The 19,936-nt window shown below is 40.0% G+C and overlaps 1 protein-coding gene and 1 pseudogene across 1 annotated transcript in view; one reads left to right on the top strand and one right to left on the bottom strand.

The window, feature by feature from the left end:
- Positions 1 to 3,058: 3,058 nt before the first annotated feature.
- On the bottom strand, positions 3,059 to 3,804 carry LOC102430766 (annotated as a pseudogene).
- A 12,291-nt stretch (positions 3,805 to 16,095) lies between these two features.
- Positions 16,096 to 19,936, top strand: part of LOC102431087 (glyceraldehyde-3-phosphate dehydrogenase-like) — an 84,008-nt gene continuing 80,167 nt past the window's right edge. The window contains 1 exon segment of the mRNA XM_014464025.1: positions 16,096 to 16,149. Coding sequence (XP_014319511.1) covers positions 16,096 to 16,149 — 54 coding nt within the window.

The following is a 19,936-nucleotide window of genomic DNA, read 5'->3' on the forward strand; positions in this document are numbered from 1 at the left end:
GCGATGGTTCAGGGCATGCTAAGGCGCTGAGTGTTACTCATGTTTCAGGGAGATCCAAATAGCTGTGAAGCAGGGATGACATAAGACTTGTTTTTCAGAGATTCTTCTAAATGCAACACTATGGAGGGAGCTGCCCAGGCAGCAGGAAGAACGGAGGATGTGGGCTGCATTCCAGGCATGAGATGGTAATGGCTTAAATCCATCTTTATGATGCAGACGAAAAGGATTGATGAAGTAATAGAACAGTGGGTGTCTGCTCATACACTTTTCAGCTCTGGCTTCTTCACTTGATCATCTACCGCTGGTTCCCAGTAGCCGCCTATTCCTTCCTTTTCATTCATTGGGGTTTGGCTTTTCTTCTTTGTATATTTGCCAAACATGATAGACATAAAATTAAAAACCTATTACAAATAAGGCAAAACCATGCATTACATGTTAAGTAATAGAAAATGTATATGATTAGGCAGAAACGAGTTGCAGGATATGGTGGTCTTAGAACACTGTCATGAGATTGCTGTGAAGCATGGGCCAATGTTTGTTTGTTGTTTTTTTAAATATATTTTATTGATTTTTTTACAGAGAGAAAGGTAGAGGGATAGAGAGTTAGAAACATCATTGAGAGAGAAGCATCAATCAGCTGCCTCCTGCACATCCCGCACTGGGGATGTGCCCGCAACCAAGGTACATGCCCTTGACTAGAATCGAACCCGGGACCCTTCAGTCCGCAGGCCGATGCTCTATCCACCACAGAGCCAAACCGGTTATGGCTGGGCCAATGTTAATGACGTACGCAGCTAGATGAGGAAGAGCCCAACTGCTGTCTAGAGCTGGGGCGGCATTTCACACTACAACCAGCAGTGCACAAGGGTCCCAGCTGCTCCACATCTTCACCAGCACCTGCTGTATTTTAAAATCATAACTATCCTAGTAGGTGTGAGACAGTATCTTGTTGTGGGTTTGATTTGCATTTCCCTAAAGATGGTTAGCATAATTTCCTGTAATTATTGTCCATTGGTATATCTTCTTTGGACAAATGCCTATTTATACATTATATGCCCAGTAATTATAGATTTATAATTATTTTTATGTTTGTGTTTTAAATCATGTGAGAAAAAGTAGAGTTACTGTCCAGTATCTTTTCATTTCAATCTGAAAGATTCCCTTTAAGATGCCTTATAAGACAGGGTTATTGATAATGAACCCCTTCAGCTTCTATTTCCCTAGAAATGTCTTAATTTGTTTTTCATTCTTTGGGGTGAGATTTGCCAGATATAGGATTATTTGACTTTTTTTTTATTTCAGCACTTTAAATAAATATTTCATTTTACTGTCTTCCTCCTTTCATGGCTTCTGATGAGAAATTGGCTGTTAATCTTACTGAACATCTCTTTTTCTCTTTCTGTTTTTAAGATTTTTATTGGTCTTTGGCTTTAATTTTATTATAATGTGTCTTTATATGAGACTCTTTGAGTTTATTATATTTAGATTTCATTGAGTTTCTTGGATTTTTAAATCTATATATTTAATTAAATTGAGGATGTTTTGGCCATCATTTTAATTATTCTTTCTTCTTTTATTTCTCTAATAATGCATATGTTCGTCTACTTTATGGTATTTCACAGAGACCTTAGGTTCTGGTCACTTTTCTTCATCTTTTTTCTTTCTGCTCCTTAGATAGAGTCATTTCAACTATCCTATCTTCAAATCCACTGTTTCACTTTTCTGCCTGCTCCAATCAGCTGTTGAACTCTAGTGGTTTTTTATTTTAGTTTTTATACTTTTTGGTTCCAAAACTTGTTTGATTAATTTTTGTAATGTCTATCTCTTTATCGATATTTTCATTTTGTTTCTGTAATTTTCGAATTTCCTTAAATTTTTTTGTCCATATTTTCCTTTAGTTCTATGAGCATATTTTAGACAGTTGAATTAAACTCTTTACCTAATAGGTCCAATTTCCGGGCTTCCTCACAGATGGTTCTATCAAAAAAATTGTTCTATTTAATGGGCTATACTTTCCTGTTTCTTTGTATACTTTGTGATTTTGTTGTTGTTGCAAACTGGACTTTTTGAATATAAAACTGAACTTTTTGCATATTACAGTTTAATATGCAAACTGTAATCACAACAACATCCACACGGCAGCGAGGGGATGGGAAACCTGGCAGAGAGCATGGCAAGGGGAGGGAGGCTTTCAGGGTCCCTGCTGCTTCCTGTGCCTGCAATCACTCTGTTTGTTGCCTGTGGGAGTGTGAGATCTTAGCAGAAGGCCCATCAAGGCAGCCAGAGGCAGAGGGGCCCTGATACTGACAGTGAGACCGAGCAGGCTGGCCGCTCCAGCATGCCATCTCCCCACAGCGGTACCTCCAGGAGAATCCAGATCCAGTGAGGAGGCAAGGAGAAGGTGGTTGTGACTGAGAGGAGACTCAACCATCATCCCTCAGCATCCTGCTGATCACACTTTTGGGAAATGAGTTGTCCAGAGGCTGTTGGATTGAAAAAGAAAACACACTAAAAATCATCCTGGGAAGAGGACAGAACTTGTGTCTGAGTCCACCTTCTAACCCAGATTCTCTGTGACTCCAGAAAGCTGAGTGGGTCCACTCAGATGTTTGGGAAGGGAAAGGAATGATAGAACCTTTGGCCCCACAGGACCAGATCCTTGCCAGCCACTGACCAAGAAAGCTTCAAGATAAGCCAGGGGTGTCTGTGGGAAGTGCTCTGGGTCAATGGTACTCATATGGGAAGGATGGTGACACATGGCCTGCATGTGGAAGAGAGAGAAAGAACACAAGTTAGGGAGAATTAAGAACTAAGTATCTACTTTTTATAGGACTGGGCAGTAAAGGTGAGCCAATCCTTCTGGGATAAGACTGGGAGAGATCTGAGGCCCATTTTTTTCCTTGCAGACAAGTTTGACAGGCCTGAATGCAGTTGATGGCCCCAAAGTCTTCCAGATGGCCCCCACAGGACTCTCCGGGAGGCCTGACTGCCCCCTCCAGGTGTGTTGGAGACTGGCCTTCGTCCCAGCTGGGCCCAGGTAGGGCCTGGAGTTCGGCAGTTACATGCAGTCCATTGAGTTCTCCGGGAGGAGGTCAGGGATGAACAAGGTGCCCCAAGCCCTTGACAGAGGTGCAGTTGACGGGGAGGCTGAGGTTAGGGTGGGTCCTAGTTTTCTATGACCTCCAGCCTGTCTGTGTGGTTGTCCCAGTGGATGTGGAAACGGATCACCAAGGGATTCCAGCCAAGATGATCCATTGGAACTGAGAGAGGTCTGGCTTTGGGTTCTTCTATATCTCTGGGTTGGGGTACTCATTGTTGACTTAATAGCCCACGCGGATGAACTCCTTAATAGTCCATGGTCGGTGCAGGTGATGAGGCCCAAGGGCACACCGAAGGCATCGCTCTCACGGAGGAGGGATGAGTTGCGGACATCAGCCTGAAAGATGAACACGTGTCTCCCTGCACCGCCAACCAGCACCGAGTCTAGGGTTGGATCAAACTCCTACTCTCAGCTGAGCCAACATAAATGATGTGCAACTCCAGGCCGTCCGCCAGAGTCTCATTGCATTCAAAGCTGACCTGGAACCGGAAGGGGGCTGTGGAAGGGCTCGGGTTCTCCAGCACCGCCAGGTTCAGTACCAACACCTTGGCGGTCGCCTCGCCCGCAGCGGCTGAAGCTAGCGCTGGACCAAGCCCACCTCTGGGTCCTGTTGGGTCAGCAGGACAGCATTTCCCTCAGAACCTCTCACCTCCTCTGTCTGAGGACTGAAGTGCTGCAAACTGGACTTTTGAATATGACAACATGGTATCTCTGGAAATCAGATTCCACCCCACCCTCGACCAGATTTTTCTGTTCTATTGATTGTTGAAGACTATAAGAGTTCATTTGTTTAGTGAATTTTCCAAGCTATTTTTACGAAGATGGTATGCCTTCTGTGTGTGGTTACTGAATTCTCTGGCTTGTATTCAGCTAATGTTTTGATAGAGAATTTCTTGAACACCAGGAGCTAAGAAAAGGAAGAGGAAAAATAAACAGACAAGGAAAACCAAACACCTCTTCCAGTCCTTGTGGATTGTCTCTATGCTGGGGACTCCAACACTCAGCAGGGTTGCACTAACCCCAGGTATATGCTCAAGGTGAGAGCTTAGGGTCTTCTCAGGTCTTTATGAGTGCATGTCTTGCCGTGGGCATGAATATGGATTTTAAAAATCTATACATGGGTGCTTTTGACTATTCTAGTTTCCAAAAATTCCCCCAGATTTTCCTCCAGGGCTTTAGACAGTCAAATAGATTTTAAAGCCATAATCTTTTGCCCTAGGCACCTACAGGTTGCGGTTCACCTTGCAGTGTTTTTGAGCAATTCTTACCACTTTTCTATCCTGAGTTCCAAGTTAGATTTAAAAAGCTGAGCAGTTCACATCACTCTTTCAGGCAGCCCCCCAACAAGTTTGGACAGATATCCTATATAATAAAAGCATAGTATGAAAATTGTCCTCTTGACCAGTAGTTCGTCTGGGAATTCAACCAGGGGGCGGGGCTGGCCGGGGGAAGGGAGAGTGGCCCCGGCCGGTGGTTTCGGAGGCAGGCAGCCAGAAGAAGGGAGGAGTACCTGGCAGGCAGCCAACAGCCGCTAGGGACCCCACCAGTGCATGAATTTCATGCACTGGGCCTCTAGTCTATATATATAAAAGCCTAAGCAACTGTTACAACCAGTCGACCAGTTGCTATGACGTGCACTGACCACCAGGGGCCAGATGCTCAAAGCAGTAACTACCCCCTGGTGGTCAGTGTGCTCCCATAGCTAACCTCTCATGGCCAGCCAACCTCCCATGGTCCCTCCTCCTGGCTGGCCAGCCGGTCAGCCAGCCCCAATCAGCCTGATCAGGACTGGGCAAGATGGCCCTGATCAGCCTTGATCGCCGGCCAGGCTGAGGAACCCCACCCATGCATGAATTTGTGCACCAGACCTCTAGTACATAATAATTTAACTAAAAGATCTGTTCTGCTGCCTCTAGATCCAGGAACAGGTTCCCACCCAGGGCTGCTGCTGCTTCAGAACCTGCTATGTGGAAGAGGCTGTGGGGCAAGTTAACACACACACACATACACACACACACACACACACACACACACACTGCTTTCCTACCATTTAAAGTTGCTTTTTTTGTGATTTATCATTTGCTTGGAGTTCTGACAAAGTTGGTCCTGACAGTTTTGCTTGTTTAGTGATGTTTCAAGGAGAAAGGGGAATGAGACCTTGAGGCTGCCTATTGAACCATTGTGCTGACATGCTTTGTTTCTAAGTAAAATTTTATTGAGGAAAATCATGCATTCAGAAAAGTGCATTAAGTGTAAGTATAGAGCTTGATGACTTTTCATCTGGTTACACCTGTATAACAAGCAATCCAATAAAGAAATGGGATATCACTTGTTCTCCCATGGCCCCTCTTATGCCCACTTTTAGCAAATCTCAACTGTGACCACTCTAACTTCTAACTATGTAGATTGCATGTATTCTGATATTTTCTAACCTATCTTATTTAACATTATGTTTTTGAGACTTATTCATGAACTTGTGTGTAGCTGTAATTCATTAATTTTTATTTTCAAACATTTTTTTCAGCTTTTCCCTTTCTCTTGTTAATGGTCATTTGTGTATTTGCATTTGTTGACTATTATCAATTTTACTACTATGTGCATTTTGGAACACCCCTTTTCCTGGATATATGGGCTTATACCTAGGAGAAAATATCTCTAGGTCAGAAGGCACATGCTAGTTCAGCTTCAGTTTTTCAAACTGGTTATACTCAGTGACAAGCCCACCAACAATGGATGAAAGCTATGGTCGTAGTGCATGCTCGTTAACATTTGCTAGAGCCTGTGGTTTGTAATTTTTTACTTCTCTGGTGTGTGAGTTATGGTTGTCCAGCATTTCACACTATTACCAGGAAAGTATGAGAGTTGTGGTTCCTCCACATCCTCTCCATCCTTTGGGATTGTCAGCCTGTTAGGTTTTATGAGTTCTGGTGACAGTGTTATGGATTTCACTGTGGTTTTAATTTGCATCTCCATGATCAACAAAACATTGAAAATGTTCCATATGAGTATTGGTTGTTCATGTATGTTGCTTTATGAACTCTCTTTAAATATTTTGCCCATTATTTAATTGAGGTTTTTATCAATCCAATATGTAGTCGCATGGATTATTTATAAATGCTGGGCACTAGTCTTTTCTCAGATATATGGCCTAGTAATTTTTTAGTTTCTGGTTTAGTTGCTCATGTTCTGAAGGGTGATTTTATAAGTACAAGTCTATTTCAGGGTTCACTATTATTTTTCTATATGTCTATCCTATTTAGCTGTCACACTCTTATGATTAGTGTCATTTTATAGAAAAGCTTGAAGTCAGATAGTGTAAGTTCTCTAACTTTGTTCTTTTTCAAGATTATTTTAATATGTGATGTCATTTTCATATCCATATTCTGTTTTTAATTTTATTGATTTAGTCTCTAATTCTTATCATTTTTCCCTTCTACTTACTTTGGGTTTAATTTTCTCTTCTTTTTCTGGTTTTCTAAGGTGAAAACTTAAACCATTGGTTTTAGGTCTTCCTTCTTTTCTAATATATGCGTTCTACTATACATTTCCTTCTAAGCACTGCTTTCACTCTATCACATAACTATTAATAAGTTGAGTTTTCATTTTTATTTAGTTCATAATATTTAAAAATTTATCTTGAGGTTTCTTCTTTGACCTATGTGTTATTTAGATGTGTCTTTTTAAATCTTCACATACTTTTATTTTTCCAGCTATCTTTCTGTTGTTGATTTCTAGCTCAATTCCATTCTAGTTTGAGAGAAGACATTGTATGTTTCTATATTTTAAAATTTCTAAGGTGTGCTTTATGGCCCATAATGTGGTCTATCTTATTGAATATTTCATATGAGCTTGAGAAAAATGTGTATTTTCCTGTTGTTAGATCAAGTAATCTATAGATGCCAATTTAGATCCATTGTTTGATAACATCATTGAGTTTAACTATATTTTTGTTGATTTTCTACCTGCTGGGTTTGTCCATTTCTCATAAATGGGTGTTGAAGTCTCCGAGTATGACATCATACACATCATTTTCTCTTTACAGTTCTATTAGTTTTTGCTGCACACAGTTTGATGCTTTATTGTTAGTTACATACATGTTAAGGACTGTTATGCCTTCTTGGAGAACTGATCCTGCATCATTATTTAATGCTTTTCTTTATTCTGGATTAGTTCCCTGGGTTTGACAACTGCTCTATCTGAAATTAATAGCTACTCTTGCTGCTTTCTTTTGAGTAGTGTTAGTATGGTCATTCATTTCACTTACATATAAAAATAATAAAAGGCTAATATGCAAATTGACCAAACAGTGGAACGACCAGTTGCTATGACACACACTGACCACCAGGAGGCAGATGCTCAATGCAGGAGCTGCCCTCTGGTGGTCAGTGTGCTCCCACAGGGGGAGCGCTGCTCAGCCAGAACCCGGGCTCACGGCTGGTGAGTGCAGCCACAGTGGCAGGAGCCTCTCCCGCCTCCACAGCAGCTCCCCTGTGGGGGAGCGGGGCATAAGCTGGCAGTGGGACATCCCCTAAGGGCTCCCAGACTGCAAGAGGGTGCAGGCCAGGATGAGGGATCCCCCCCAAGTGCACAAATTTTCATGCACTGGGCCTCTAGTATAAAAATATATAATTAGATAGATAGATAGATATTTACATAACATATAATCAAATAAATTTTTAGTATTATTTTAAACAAACTGTTATCTATTATATCAATAAACCATACAAAAAGTTAAAGTTTTTATTATGTCTTTACTTATTTTTTTTCAATGCTCTTCTTTATGTGGATCTGTTTCAAATTGCTATCATTTTAATTTTCTCTAAAGAACTTCTTTCAACATGTCTTACAAAGCTAGCCTACTGACAAAAAATTTCCACATTTTTTCTCCTGAAAACAAAACGTTTACTTTACTACCTTTATCACTTTTGAAAGGTAGTTTTGTAGGATATAAAGTTCCAGGTTGGTGGGGTCCTTTTCTCTTAACACATTAAATATTTCCCTGTATTCTGTTATTGACTATATGGTTTCTGGGTAGAAGTCAGATGTAATTCTTATTTCTGTTCCTCTACAGATAAGATATATTTCACCCACAGTTTCTTTCCAGACTTTTATTTGTCTTTGATTTTATGTATTTGAAAATATGTGCCTAATGTAAATAGTTTTTTATCTTGCTTGGTGTTCTCTTAATTTCCTCGATCTGTGGTTTCATGTCTTATATTAATTTAGAGAAATTTCAGTCAATATCATTTCAAATATTTTTTTCTGTTTCTTTCTCTATTTTCTTCCCTTCTATTGTTCCCATTACACACATGTTATGTATGTGTAGTTGTCCCACAGTTCTAAGATATTCTGCTGTGTATTTGTTTTTGTTTTCTTTGCTCTTTGGGTTTTAAGGATTCTGATGATATATCCTCTAGCTCAGAGAATCTATCTCTTTTAAAATTTATCATTATTGTTTATAGTAATAAAGATGTCCAGAGAATCTTTCTGGGGCTATGTTCAGTCTACTAATAAGCTCATCAAAGGCATTATTTATTTATGCTATAGTGCATTTTATCTCTAGAATTCTTTTTGGTTCTTTATTAAGATTTCTATCTCTTTCTTATTTTATCCATCTGCTTTTGCATGTTCTCTATATTATACATTAGTGCTCTCAGCATATTAATTGTAGTTACTTTAAATTCCCACTCTGATAATTCTACCATCCCTGCCATGTCTGGTTTTGATGTTTGCTCTGTCTCCTCAATTTGTGTTTTTTGCCTTTGGTACACCTGGTGATGTTTCTTGACAAACAGGAATGATGTAATGGGGGAAAATACTATTATAAGTAGGCATTTAGTATTGTGGTGGTGAGGTGTCAGGGGAAGTATATAGTTTTATGATTAGATGTTAGTCTCTTAGTGAGCTTATGTTCTGGACAGTAAATTTTACAAATGTTTCTTAGGGTTTTTTTATCCTCTTTTATTTGGGAAAGTTGTGCAAGAGTAGGTTGAAGTAGGGTATTTCCCTTCTCCAGGTCAGTTAGGCTCTGGTTAACTAGTTTCCTCTCAGGGCAGATCTATTTATGAACAGAGTGCTCTGGTGTACAGTCATGTTCTGCTTAATGACAGGGATATGTGCAGAGAAATGCATTGCTAAGCAATATTTCTCATTGTGCAAACATCATAGAGTGCACTCACTAACCTAGGTGGCTAGGCTATATGGTATAGCCTATTGTTCTTAGGATATAAACTGTACAGCATGTTACTGTACTGAGTACTGCATGCAATAGTAAGTATTTGTGTATCCAAACATATCTAAATACTAGAGGCCTGGTGCACGAAAATCATGCACTGGAAGGGGGTGTCCCTCAGCCTGGCCTGCACCCTCTCACAGTCCGGGACCCCTCACTTCTTACTGCCCACCTGCTCGCTGCTCCTTGGCACTGTCGTGGAGGCAGGAGAGGCTCCTGCCACCACCACCGCTCTCACCAGCCATGAGCCCGGCTTCTGGCTAAGCGGTGCTCCCTCTGCAGGAGTGCACTGGCCACCAGGGGGCAGCTCCTGCATTGACCGTCTGGCCCCCGGTGCTAAGTGAACATCATAGCGATTGGTCGTTCTGGTCGTTCTGCTGTAACAGTCACTTAGGCTTTTATTATATGGATAGAAAATGTAGAGTAAATATATAGTATAAAAGATAAAAAAATTGTACACCTGTGCAGGCTACTTACTATGAATGAAGCTTGTAGGACTGGAAGTTGTTCTGAGTGAGTCAGTAGTGAGTGATGAGTGAATGAGAAGGCCTAGTCATGTATTATCATCATCAAGTATTATGTACTGTACATAATTATATGTGCTGTACTTTTATACAACTAGTAATGCAGCTGGTTTGTTTGCACCAGCCTCACTACTAACACAAGTGATGCATTACACTATGCCGTTTTCATGGCTACACTAGACTATAGGACTTTTTCAGCTTCATTGTAGCCTCATGGGACCACAGTTGTATATGCAGTTCATCCTGGACCACAATATTCTTATGTGGCATGTGACTGTATTTCAAAATAGTTTATTTCTCCTGTTCTCTCAGAACAAGGAAAGGATTTTTATCATATATTTACTGCAAGAATCTGGTCAAGCTCCTGGAGGTAAATCTTAAAATATTGTAGAGGCCCCGCTATGAATGGGTCCCCCTAGAGTTTTTAACGTTCGGAGTTGTGCACATTGAGCTTGCAGCAGTTTGTCAATTACAGTTCAGGTTTGCCTGCCCTGACACTCTTCCCACAGCAGTTTCTGTTAATGAATCTCTGCTCTAGTAGTCATGACTCCCTCTATTCACCCGGCTGTCCAATTTGGGGGATAGCAGTTTGTCCCATGTTCTTACCTCTCTTATGGATCCTACAAGAGTTGTGGATTTTCAGTCGGCTAGCTTTTTACTTGTTATCAGGGTGGAGTGTTGACTTTCAAACTCCTTACATAGAGAATTGGAAACGTTTTTAAAATGAAACATATTAAAGTTTGCCAGGGTTGAGAGACAGAGGGGAGGGGGCTTGTGGGTGTAGTTATGAAAGATCGATGCAACAGATCCTTGTAGTGATAGAACCATTCATTATCTTGACTGTTATGAGTTTACATGTGAAAAATTGCATAGAATAAATATAAATATGCACACACACATGCACATGAAATGTAGTTCATTTTAAAAAAATTCATAGAGGAAGAGAAAGAAACATCAATGATGAGAGAGAATCATTGATCAACTGCCACTTGAACACCCCTTATTAGGGATCAAGCCTACAACCCAGGCATGTGCCCTGACTGGGAATTGAACCGTGACCTTCTGGTTCATAGGTACAAGCTTGACCAGTGAGCCACACTGGCCTGGTTGTAGTTAACTCTTGAACTAAAGATTCGTGTGAGGTAAATTGATAGGTGATTTCTGAGAATTATCTTGGCACTCTAGGACTCAAAAATCCATTGGCTCAATATATACTCCAAAAAGTGAAAACTAATTTGATATTAAATTAAGACAAATGCAAAAAGTTTAATTATTTGCATCTAAGATTATGGCATAGATATCAGTAATGTATCTAACTGAGTCAGGAACATAGAATAAATGGAATTAAAAGCAGAAGTCATATCAATGGGGAAAATGCCAATAATAACCATTTAAAATAAAATATGAGAACAAAATTTAAAATAAAGATAATATGAGTTAATTAACACAGCTTCAAATGTCTTGATATTTATGCTTTCTAGGAATCCCTGAAGGAGAAGACAGAGAGTACAGATAAAAATTTGAAATACAAATGGCCAAAACTTTGTTAGTTTTATTATATTTACATTGTCAATGTGTATAACATTTTATTCTGTTTTATAAACATTATTTCTACATTTAAAACATTAATTCTATAACTAAATACATTAATGGCCTCTACACATTTTTTTGCCTCTTATTTCTTGGTTAGCAAAAATACATCCGGAGTGATTTCTTTAAAAAAGGCCAAAAGTAATAATATTTCTAATATTTGCACATTCCCAACATGCTACTTGTTATCTTTGTATGTGAATGACTGTATATAAATATCGAGTCAGGGCTATTTTTTTTCTTGAGACTTTTTAATTGTTCATTTGTCCTCTGGCATTGATTATGGTTATAGAGAAGTCTGCAGCCAAATTCACCTTTCTGCTCTCATCTTTATCTGCCTGCCCAGACCTCAGTTTTGGAGGGCACTTATTTGTGGTGACCATCATGTCAAGTTTTTCTGGCACACAGAATAAAGTTTAGTCTCTATTTTATGACTTTGTTTCTGGAAAGTTTTCTTGAATAGTATCTTTAAAGATAGATTTTATTCTAAATATTTTCCTTAGTTACACAATTTGCATAATTCTATTCTCCCTTACCTTTTCTTTTCTCAAAATTCTTTTAGGAACACATATTTATATCCATTTTATTTTACTTGCACTTTTAAATCCTGTCTTTTACGACCTTACTTAGAAATATGTATTCTCCTGCTATCAGTGACAATTTGCCTTTATTTCTGTGGGGTTTTTTATTGTTCTCTCATTTCTTTTCCTAGTTCTTATATACATATTTCATTATATTCTAATTTATCACCTTGTCCTAAATTCATGGATCTTTGCTGATATTATCTTGTTTGTATTCATTGCTTTATGATACTTTTAAAACTCATGGTGGAATACTTTAAAATTTTCTGTTTTATTATTGTTATTATGGTAAGTATTCTTTTCATGTCCTTTGATTTATTTATTATTTATTTCTTGTGCCATCTTTGATTCTGTGGCTCTTCTTTTTTGATTAAATATTTTTGAAGTAAGTAATTTATTTTCTGAAACCATTATTTTCAGAAGTTTCATTGAAGGAGAGGTCAAGCCTCTGCGTCATGGTAAAAGGAGTGTTCTTTAAGAATAAACATATTAGCTGAGCCAGTGTGGCTTAGTGGATGAGAGTCATCCCAAGCACCAAGAGGTCACCGGTTTGATTCCTGATCAGGGCACATGCCTGAGTTTTGGGCTCAATCCCCAGTAGGGGGCATGCGGGAGGCAGCTGATCCATGTTTCTCTCTCAACAATGTTTTCTATCTCTCCCTTTCCCTTCTTCTCTAAAAAACAAAACAAAAAAGCAAAAAACCCAAAACAATAAAAACATATTAAAAATTATAAAAAAGAATAAAGATATTACATCTGGGTTTGTATTTCACTAGTAAATGGAGATAGGCAGGAAGTTGAAGGATTGATTATGGACTCTTTTTCATTTATCCATTGCTATTGAAAGCCTTTCAAAAATGTCAAAATTTTTGGATGATAATGTTGAGATGCTATTTCTCATTAATCTTGTTTCATGTTTTTCCATTAGACAATGAAGTAAAGGCTATTTTTTACATGCTCAACTTTAAATTAGAAGTTCTCAAAAATGATTTACAAGTCTGGGAAAAATTATTGTGTATTCTTACAAATACACCTAGACCACAGGCTTTGCAATGTAAGAGGCAAGATTTTGATAGTGTAATATTCTGGATTTTCTGAGAATCCTGCTTAGCTATGAGAAGGAGGGAAATGGCTCTTTAGCCTGTGGGTAAAAGCTAATGAGATATCAGATAAACACATCTTTACTTCACAATAATTTCTCTGTATGGTCTACAATTGCTTTTCCAAGAGGTCATGAGTAAGAGGGTTGAGGGGAAGGTATCTATCTAGGCCTGATATAAGGCAGAAAGAGCCTGGGACTGGCTGCTGCCATTTAAATATTCATTGACATAACAAGAACAGAAAACATCAGAGAGTTAAAATGTGTACTAAAGGCTTCAGGGATGTAGCGCCGTTTTCTTTATCTTTCAGTGATTTAACTTTCCAGGTTTTCTTTTGACTGAGATCCAAGACTGATTCTGTTGCTACCGAGATCAATTTACTGGAGCAAATGGATAGCTGAATCTGTCATAGGAAGCAATCAAAATGGGAGGCTTTGCTTGTGCATGCATGTGTAGGTGTGTGTCGGCTGATCCTTTTAAATAGGCCCCGAGACACAGTGTGATAGACTCTAAAGAACGTGATGATTAATAAGATGTGGGTGGGGAAGGACAATTTGCGAATGATGCCTAGATGTCTTGTTTGGGCATCTGAGGAGATAGTTATATCTTCAGCAAAATCAAATGTACAGAAACAACAGCAGGTCTGAGAGTGCAAAATAATGAGTACAGCTTTGGACAAGTTAAGTTTCAGGTGTCTGGTGGCTATCAAGGTGCTGTCTATCAGGCAGTTAGATATATGGGCTAGTGCTCTGGATGGAGGTGTGGACTGGAAAAAGAGATTGGGAAGTCATCAACATCTTGTCAAAGGCTTGTCAAGTGGAAATTCAGGTGAAAGCTCCAAGATTCATTTTACATCCAACCGGCCAAATACATACCAGGAATTTTTTTGTGTGAAAATGGTACATTCCTCTTTGAGGAATGGCATTCCTATATTAGAAAACTTTAGTATTTTAAAACTCATTGCAATCCCCCTGTGAAGTGCAGCTTTTGATTAGTGACAATACTATCTCTCCCTGTGCCATAAAATCTATATTTAACCAGGTAAAGTCATAATGGAGAAAATAAAAGGAAAATAGTGTGCAATCTTTTAACTTAATGAAACCAGCGTGGGTATTTCATCCTGGACTCTGTAATTATTAACATAACTTTTAAGGAAGGGGAGTTGTAAGAAAAAGTGGGAAGTGGAAGACTGTTTAAATGTGTGTGTGTATGATTTTTATAGTAAAACTAGAGGCCCGGTGCACGAAATTCGTGCATGGAGGGGTATGTGTCTCTCAGCTCAGCCTGCACCCTCTCCAATCTGGGACCCCTCGAGGGATGTCCGACTGCTCGTTTAGGAATATCCAACTGCCCACTGGGATCGAGCCTAAATGGGCAGTCGGACATCCCTCTCACAATCCAGGACTGCTGGCTCCCAACTGCTCACCTGCCAGCCTGATCACCCCCTAACCACTCTCCTGCCAGCCTGATCGATGCCTAACTGCTCCCCTGCCGCCCCGGTCGCCCCCAAATGCCCTCCCCTGCCAGCCCGATCACCCCAACTGCCCTTCCTTGCCAGCCCAGTCGCCCCCAACTGCCCTCCCCTGCTGGCCATTTTGTGTGGCCATCTTGTGTCCACATGGGGGCGACCATCTTGTGTTGGAGTGATGGTCAATTTGCATATTACTATTTTATTAGATAGGATAAAAAATCATAAAATTTTCCATTTTAATCATTTCAAAGTGGCATTAATTATATTCACAGGGACCCCACTATGGGAAGTCACTGCTAAGTGAGTACAGGGTTTCCATTTGACATGAAACAAAATTCTAGAACTAGATAATGGTGTATGTATATTTGGCATTTTTGTTCATCCTCACCCAAGAATATGATTATCATTGATTTCAAAGAGAGAGAAAAGAGAAAGGAGGGAGAGGAAAACATCTATGTGAGAGAAACATCTTTGGGTTGCCTTCCTTATGCCCCAATTTGGGGATCGTACTCATAACCTGGGTATGAGGCTTGACTAGGACTTGAACCTTGACCCTTCTGTACATAGGACAATGCTCCAACCAGCTGAGCCACACTGTCCAGGGCTTGGAAAAAGTTGTCTTGAACAAAAACAAAACAAAGTGTAAGTGGGGGGGCTTTAGATCTCATCCTGTGCTTCCAAGAGTAAGATCTGTGGAAGACGTCTTTCATGGCCTAATATCAATGGCATAATTGTGTCAAAAGTATAGAGTTGTTGTGATAAAAAATCTTACTGTGTGTGTCTAACATCACAAGATGGACATTTAGTACATGTCAGTTTATCCCAACTGCTGGTCTCTGTGGCTGAAACCTAAAGTGGAGTCGGCGTGTGTTGGACATTAACTCTCCAGCAGCTCTCCCCTGGCATTGACCTTCCCTTGGCATTGGGCATCTCACCAGTAAAGTTAATACACTGAATGACAATAGGCAGCTAAGTGAATGGCAAATATTCACTATGCTTTAGTGGCATAAAAGCAAGTTCACTTGTAACACAGAATATTGTGCCAATACATTTTTTAATGTAACAGAGAGATTTAGGAGGCTGACAGGGCATTCGTAGAATTCAGAAACAAGTTGTGAAGAAGTGTGTGATTGAATCAGTAAGAAATAATGAGGCTATGCTTGAAAAGTCAGAATCAGGATTAGGTACTACACTGAGGAATTAGGAGAAAGATGAAAGGGGGTGTGGGAGGCAGGAAAAGGGAGTCGGGGAAGGAGAGGGGAGATATTGATTTAGTCATGCACGAGATATTGATTTAGTCTTCTTTTTCTAGGGAAAGCTGCAAAGTCATGTATATCCAAAAGGCAGTAAAACAACGGGGAAGGACTGTCTACTCAGGAGGGTAGCCTGACTCTTCAATTTTCTGGAAGCAAAGCTTTTCAGAAGGAGGGGGTCCTGGAAGCTTGGGGTGGAGTGTGACTACATGTCTTAAATAAATGAAGGAAAGAAATGCCAACTATGGACTACAGCAGTGTCACTGTAACTATGTTCCTTGATGCTTCAAATAAAAGAGTAAGTTCTAATTAAGCCAGAGAATCAAGTTTTTAAAGAATTTTCATTCATTCATTCATTCATTCATTCATGTATGAATTTATTTGTTTAATCAACAATAACATTTGAACATTTGAAAACTTATTACATGCAAGGTCAAAGATACTCTTTTTTTTTGTTAAGTGTTGGGAAAAAGGAAAAATATAAAGGAAGAAAGACAAATTTTTTGTGTGAAAGAAAACTCCTGGCGGGAAGGTCAGGAATGCAAGAAATTTAAGAATTTGAAACCTTTTTTCCACTTACCTGAATTTGAAATCCTTAGGCTCACATTAGCTTCTGCAAGCGTAACATCACACAGGTAGAACTCACTTTAATATAAGGGAAATTATAAAGCTTGGTTATAAATTCTTTAAAACAAATCGTATTTCCTAAAACACATAATGCCCTGCATGGTCAAAAGTTTCAGTGTTTTCTCCATAAATACCTCATTAATCCCCGATGGGGCAGGGAATGAAACTGTCAGTGGTACTACAAATATGCAGTGAATCTTCCCATGATGTCCAGAGGGCTCTGGTTTAGAAATTCAGCATTAATTGGGTTATAGTGAAGTTTCACTTTACTTTGGAAATTCAACTAAACAACACTAGGGAAAAAGTTAGAAGGGGGCAGAAATAAAGAGAAACATTTAATAGCAACCATTGGTCCTGCAGGGGATGAAGAATTTTACTCTATCCTACAAAGGCTGGTTTGATAATAAAATCAACATGAGACAGATTAACAGGAGAAAATCAAACCCACATACATGAGAAAGTCAGAAACCCCGCATAAATGAAAGATTCAGAGATAAAAAGGTAAAATAAGGTATACATGACATCCTGAGCTAAGGGATAGGATAAAGGCCTGGGGTTTTAAGCAGAGGAGGGTAATTCATCAGAAGAAGAGCAGATGTTGGGTAATTAGATGTTTGTCCAGTCAAACAGATGGGTTACTCAGCTGAAATGTATCTCTGGTAATAATTCCCGTTCTGGAAAAGACCCTGAGTTAGGGTCAGGGTCTTCTAGGTAGTTAAGGCAGGGACGGAAGTTTCTCTGAGCCCACGGAGTCTCAATGGTCTTCAGTTCGAAACAAGCTACATGCTGAAGTGGCATCTTTTGGGGTCTCATATTCTGCTCTTTTCTAGTCGCATCTGATTATTAATTCAAAGAGATTATGTCCAGGAGAGAACTCAGTGAGATGGTGGCCTGAGACCAGTGCCTTCAGTGGGTTTGGTCTCCATGCACTGACCCTTCATTACCTGAGTCTCTACTGCTGACGGTGATTCCTGAGTGACAGATGCTCAGGAGGTGTTGACTTAGGATGTGGGACAGTCCTTCTATAGATGGAAGCCAGAGCCTCTGTTCCATCTCTCGGAGCTGCTTTCCCTTAGGATTTATCTCTTGGGAACTGTTGGCTTTTTCTCTAATCACAATGGATTTTCCAGTGAGAACATCTCTCTGCTTCCCCCTAAAACTCCCACTTCCTTCTTTGAGGAACATTTCCTAATTTCCATGTCTGGATTTTTATTACAACCAGGATTCTATGGCAGCTCTCTGAGTGGCCCTGCCGTGTTCCCCGCTCTCGGGGTCAGCAGCCGGGGCAGCACTGGCCAGTTCTCTCTGTGCTTTCCTTGACCCTATATACCCAGACTGTACTCACCTCCATTCTAGAGACTTGATATTAGCCCTGCATCTACATTGTGAGTTTAATAGATGTCTGAGGACCAGATTACGCTTATATCTAACTCATAGCAAGTAGCACATTTTTAATGCATAATAAGTAGCATAAGAAATAATAAATATATTGTTTCTCAGGAATCAACTCCTCTACCTCAGTGGCAGGATCCACTTGTAAAGGCCATTGTATCAAAGTCAGACTTCAGCTTGATCACTAAATGTTTTCACTCATAAGGACAGTAAAAGTCTAGGAATTACAAGCAAAATTACAGCCACTGCAAATATTGGTGAGAGAAAGGTCTTTGTTTTGGATAAAGTGCAGTAGGACAGACTGACCTCTGGTAGAAAGTGATCAGCACCCACCAGTAGTCCTGGCACCTGGGTTGTGGTCAGTAGATAATACATTTGCCGACCGCGAGCCAAGGTGAAGTGGGAAACCCCAGGGATGAAGAGGACCACATATTTCTTGATGTCAATAACTACATTTATTTGAATTTAAGTTACTATCTAGTACAGTGCCATTATTTTATGGAGTCCAAAGGAAGAAGTATAATTAGCTTTCAACACAATGCTTTCTTACGAAAATTTTATTTTAGATATAGTGTTTTAATGTATATCATGCTGGTCTATTCTATAACTTTCTGAATACACAATATATTCTGTTTCACTGTTGGTTATAATGTATTATTTTTAGGACATTTTAAATGGCAAATAAACTGAACATACCTCGTAGCAGCAATGCAAATAATACACAGTCAAAGCCATATTTAACAGACAGCTACAGCAAAGCTTGGTCCATATCAAGCAATAGCACCTACAACACAGGTCCCTCCTGGCCTGCTGCATGGCTGATACACACTGAAACCCTCATGGCCTCTGAGGGATATCAGATTTCTGGAATTTTCTCTATGTGAAAAAATACACATTACAAATTTTTAAATGGAACATGCTCTCTCCTTTATTGTGATGAATTTAATAGACTTAAGGGTAGCTCTACTTCAATCAAATGGTGTGCAGATTTGTGGGACAATAATTAATTCTAAGGAAATTGATTCTAACAAGTTGAAATTTGTCACCGTGACAAGACAATCATTATTCTAAGGGATCTGCTGTCTGTACCTGGTAACAAACACCAGGCTTGCCATTAGGGACAGAGCAGAGTGAGGCAGTGCCATCGTGAGCACCCAGAGGGCAAGCTGCCTCTAACAACACTAATGGCAACACTGGTATAGCAGAGTGTGTGCCAGACTTGGTGCTGCATGGTTTGTACTACATTCTATAGCAATCTTCTGAGTGAAGAACCGCTGTCAGAACATTTTCTGGATGAGGACCTGAGGTGCAGGAAGGCTACGTAACTCACCGGGTACTCCACAGCTAGTAAGCAGAGGGGCAAAACTCAAAATTTAGCCGTCTGACTGCAAAGCTCAAGCGTGTCCCACACTGCTGTGCTGTCCCCTGGCAAGTTAGCGGGGGCCAGCAGCCGTTCTCTTTATGTGACAGGTGTTCATAAATTAGACGTTTGTGAGTTGGGAAGTCGTTGTGCCTCTTTGGCTGGCTATCAGAAGCGATCCTAATTCTCTCCAGGCTTCACTGTGGGACCAATCAATGCAGGTGCACTGGCATAGAACATCGGAGAGTGAGTGGTTGCAAAGCACTTGTTTTTTTATGTAGTCTCTCTAGAAGTGTTCAGTTTGTGGGCTTAAAAATATTTTTCAAATACAAAATTAATAGAGTATAGTCAAAATAAAAGCATCCTATCTAATAAAAGAGAAACATGGTAATTAGCCGTACATCTGCTACCCTTCCCATTGGCTAATCAGGGCGATATGCAAATTAACTGCCAGCCAAGATGGCGGCCGGCAGCCATGCACTGAAGTGAACAGGGAGGCTTGCTTGCTCCAGTGATGGCGGACTCCAATGTTCCCCGCCTGACTTGCCAGCCTCTCAGCTGCAACTCTAAGAAACTATGTTGCAAATATAGAAGCTAAACAAACCCCAGAAACCTGCTTTAGTCAGCTGGGCTTCAGCCAGCCGACTGCAACATTGTATCAATACAGAAGTTAACAAGGCCAGAAACCTGCTTTCAGCAGCCGAGC

This window comes from Myotis lucifugus, unplaced genomic scaffold (assembly GCF_000147115.1).
Source record: "Myotis lucifugus unplaced genomic scaffold, Myoluc2.0 scaffold_233, whole genome shotgun sequence".
In the NCBI taxonomy this organism is placed as follows: domain Eukaryota; kingdom Metazoa; phylum Chordata; class Mammalia; order Chiroptera; family Vespertilionidae; genus Myotis; species Myotis lucifugus.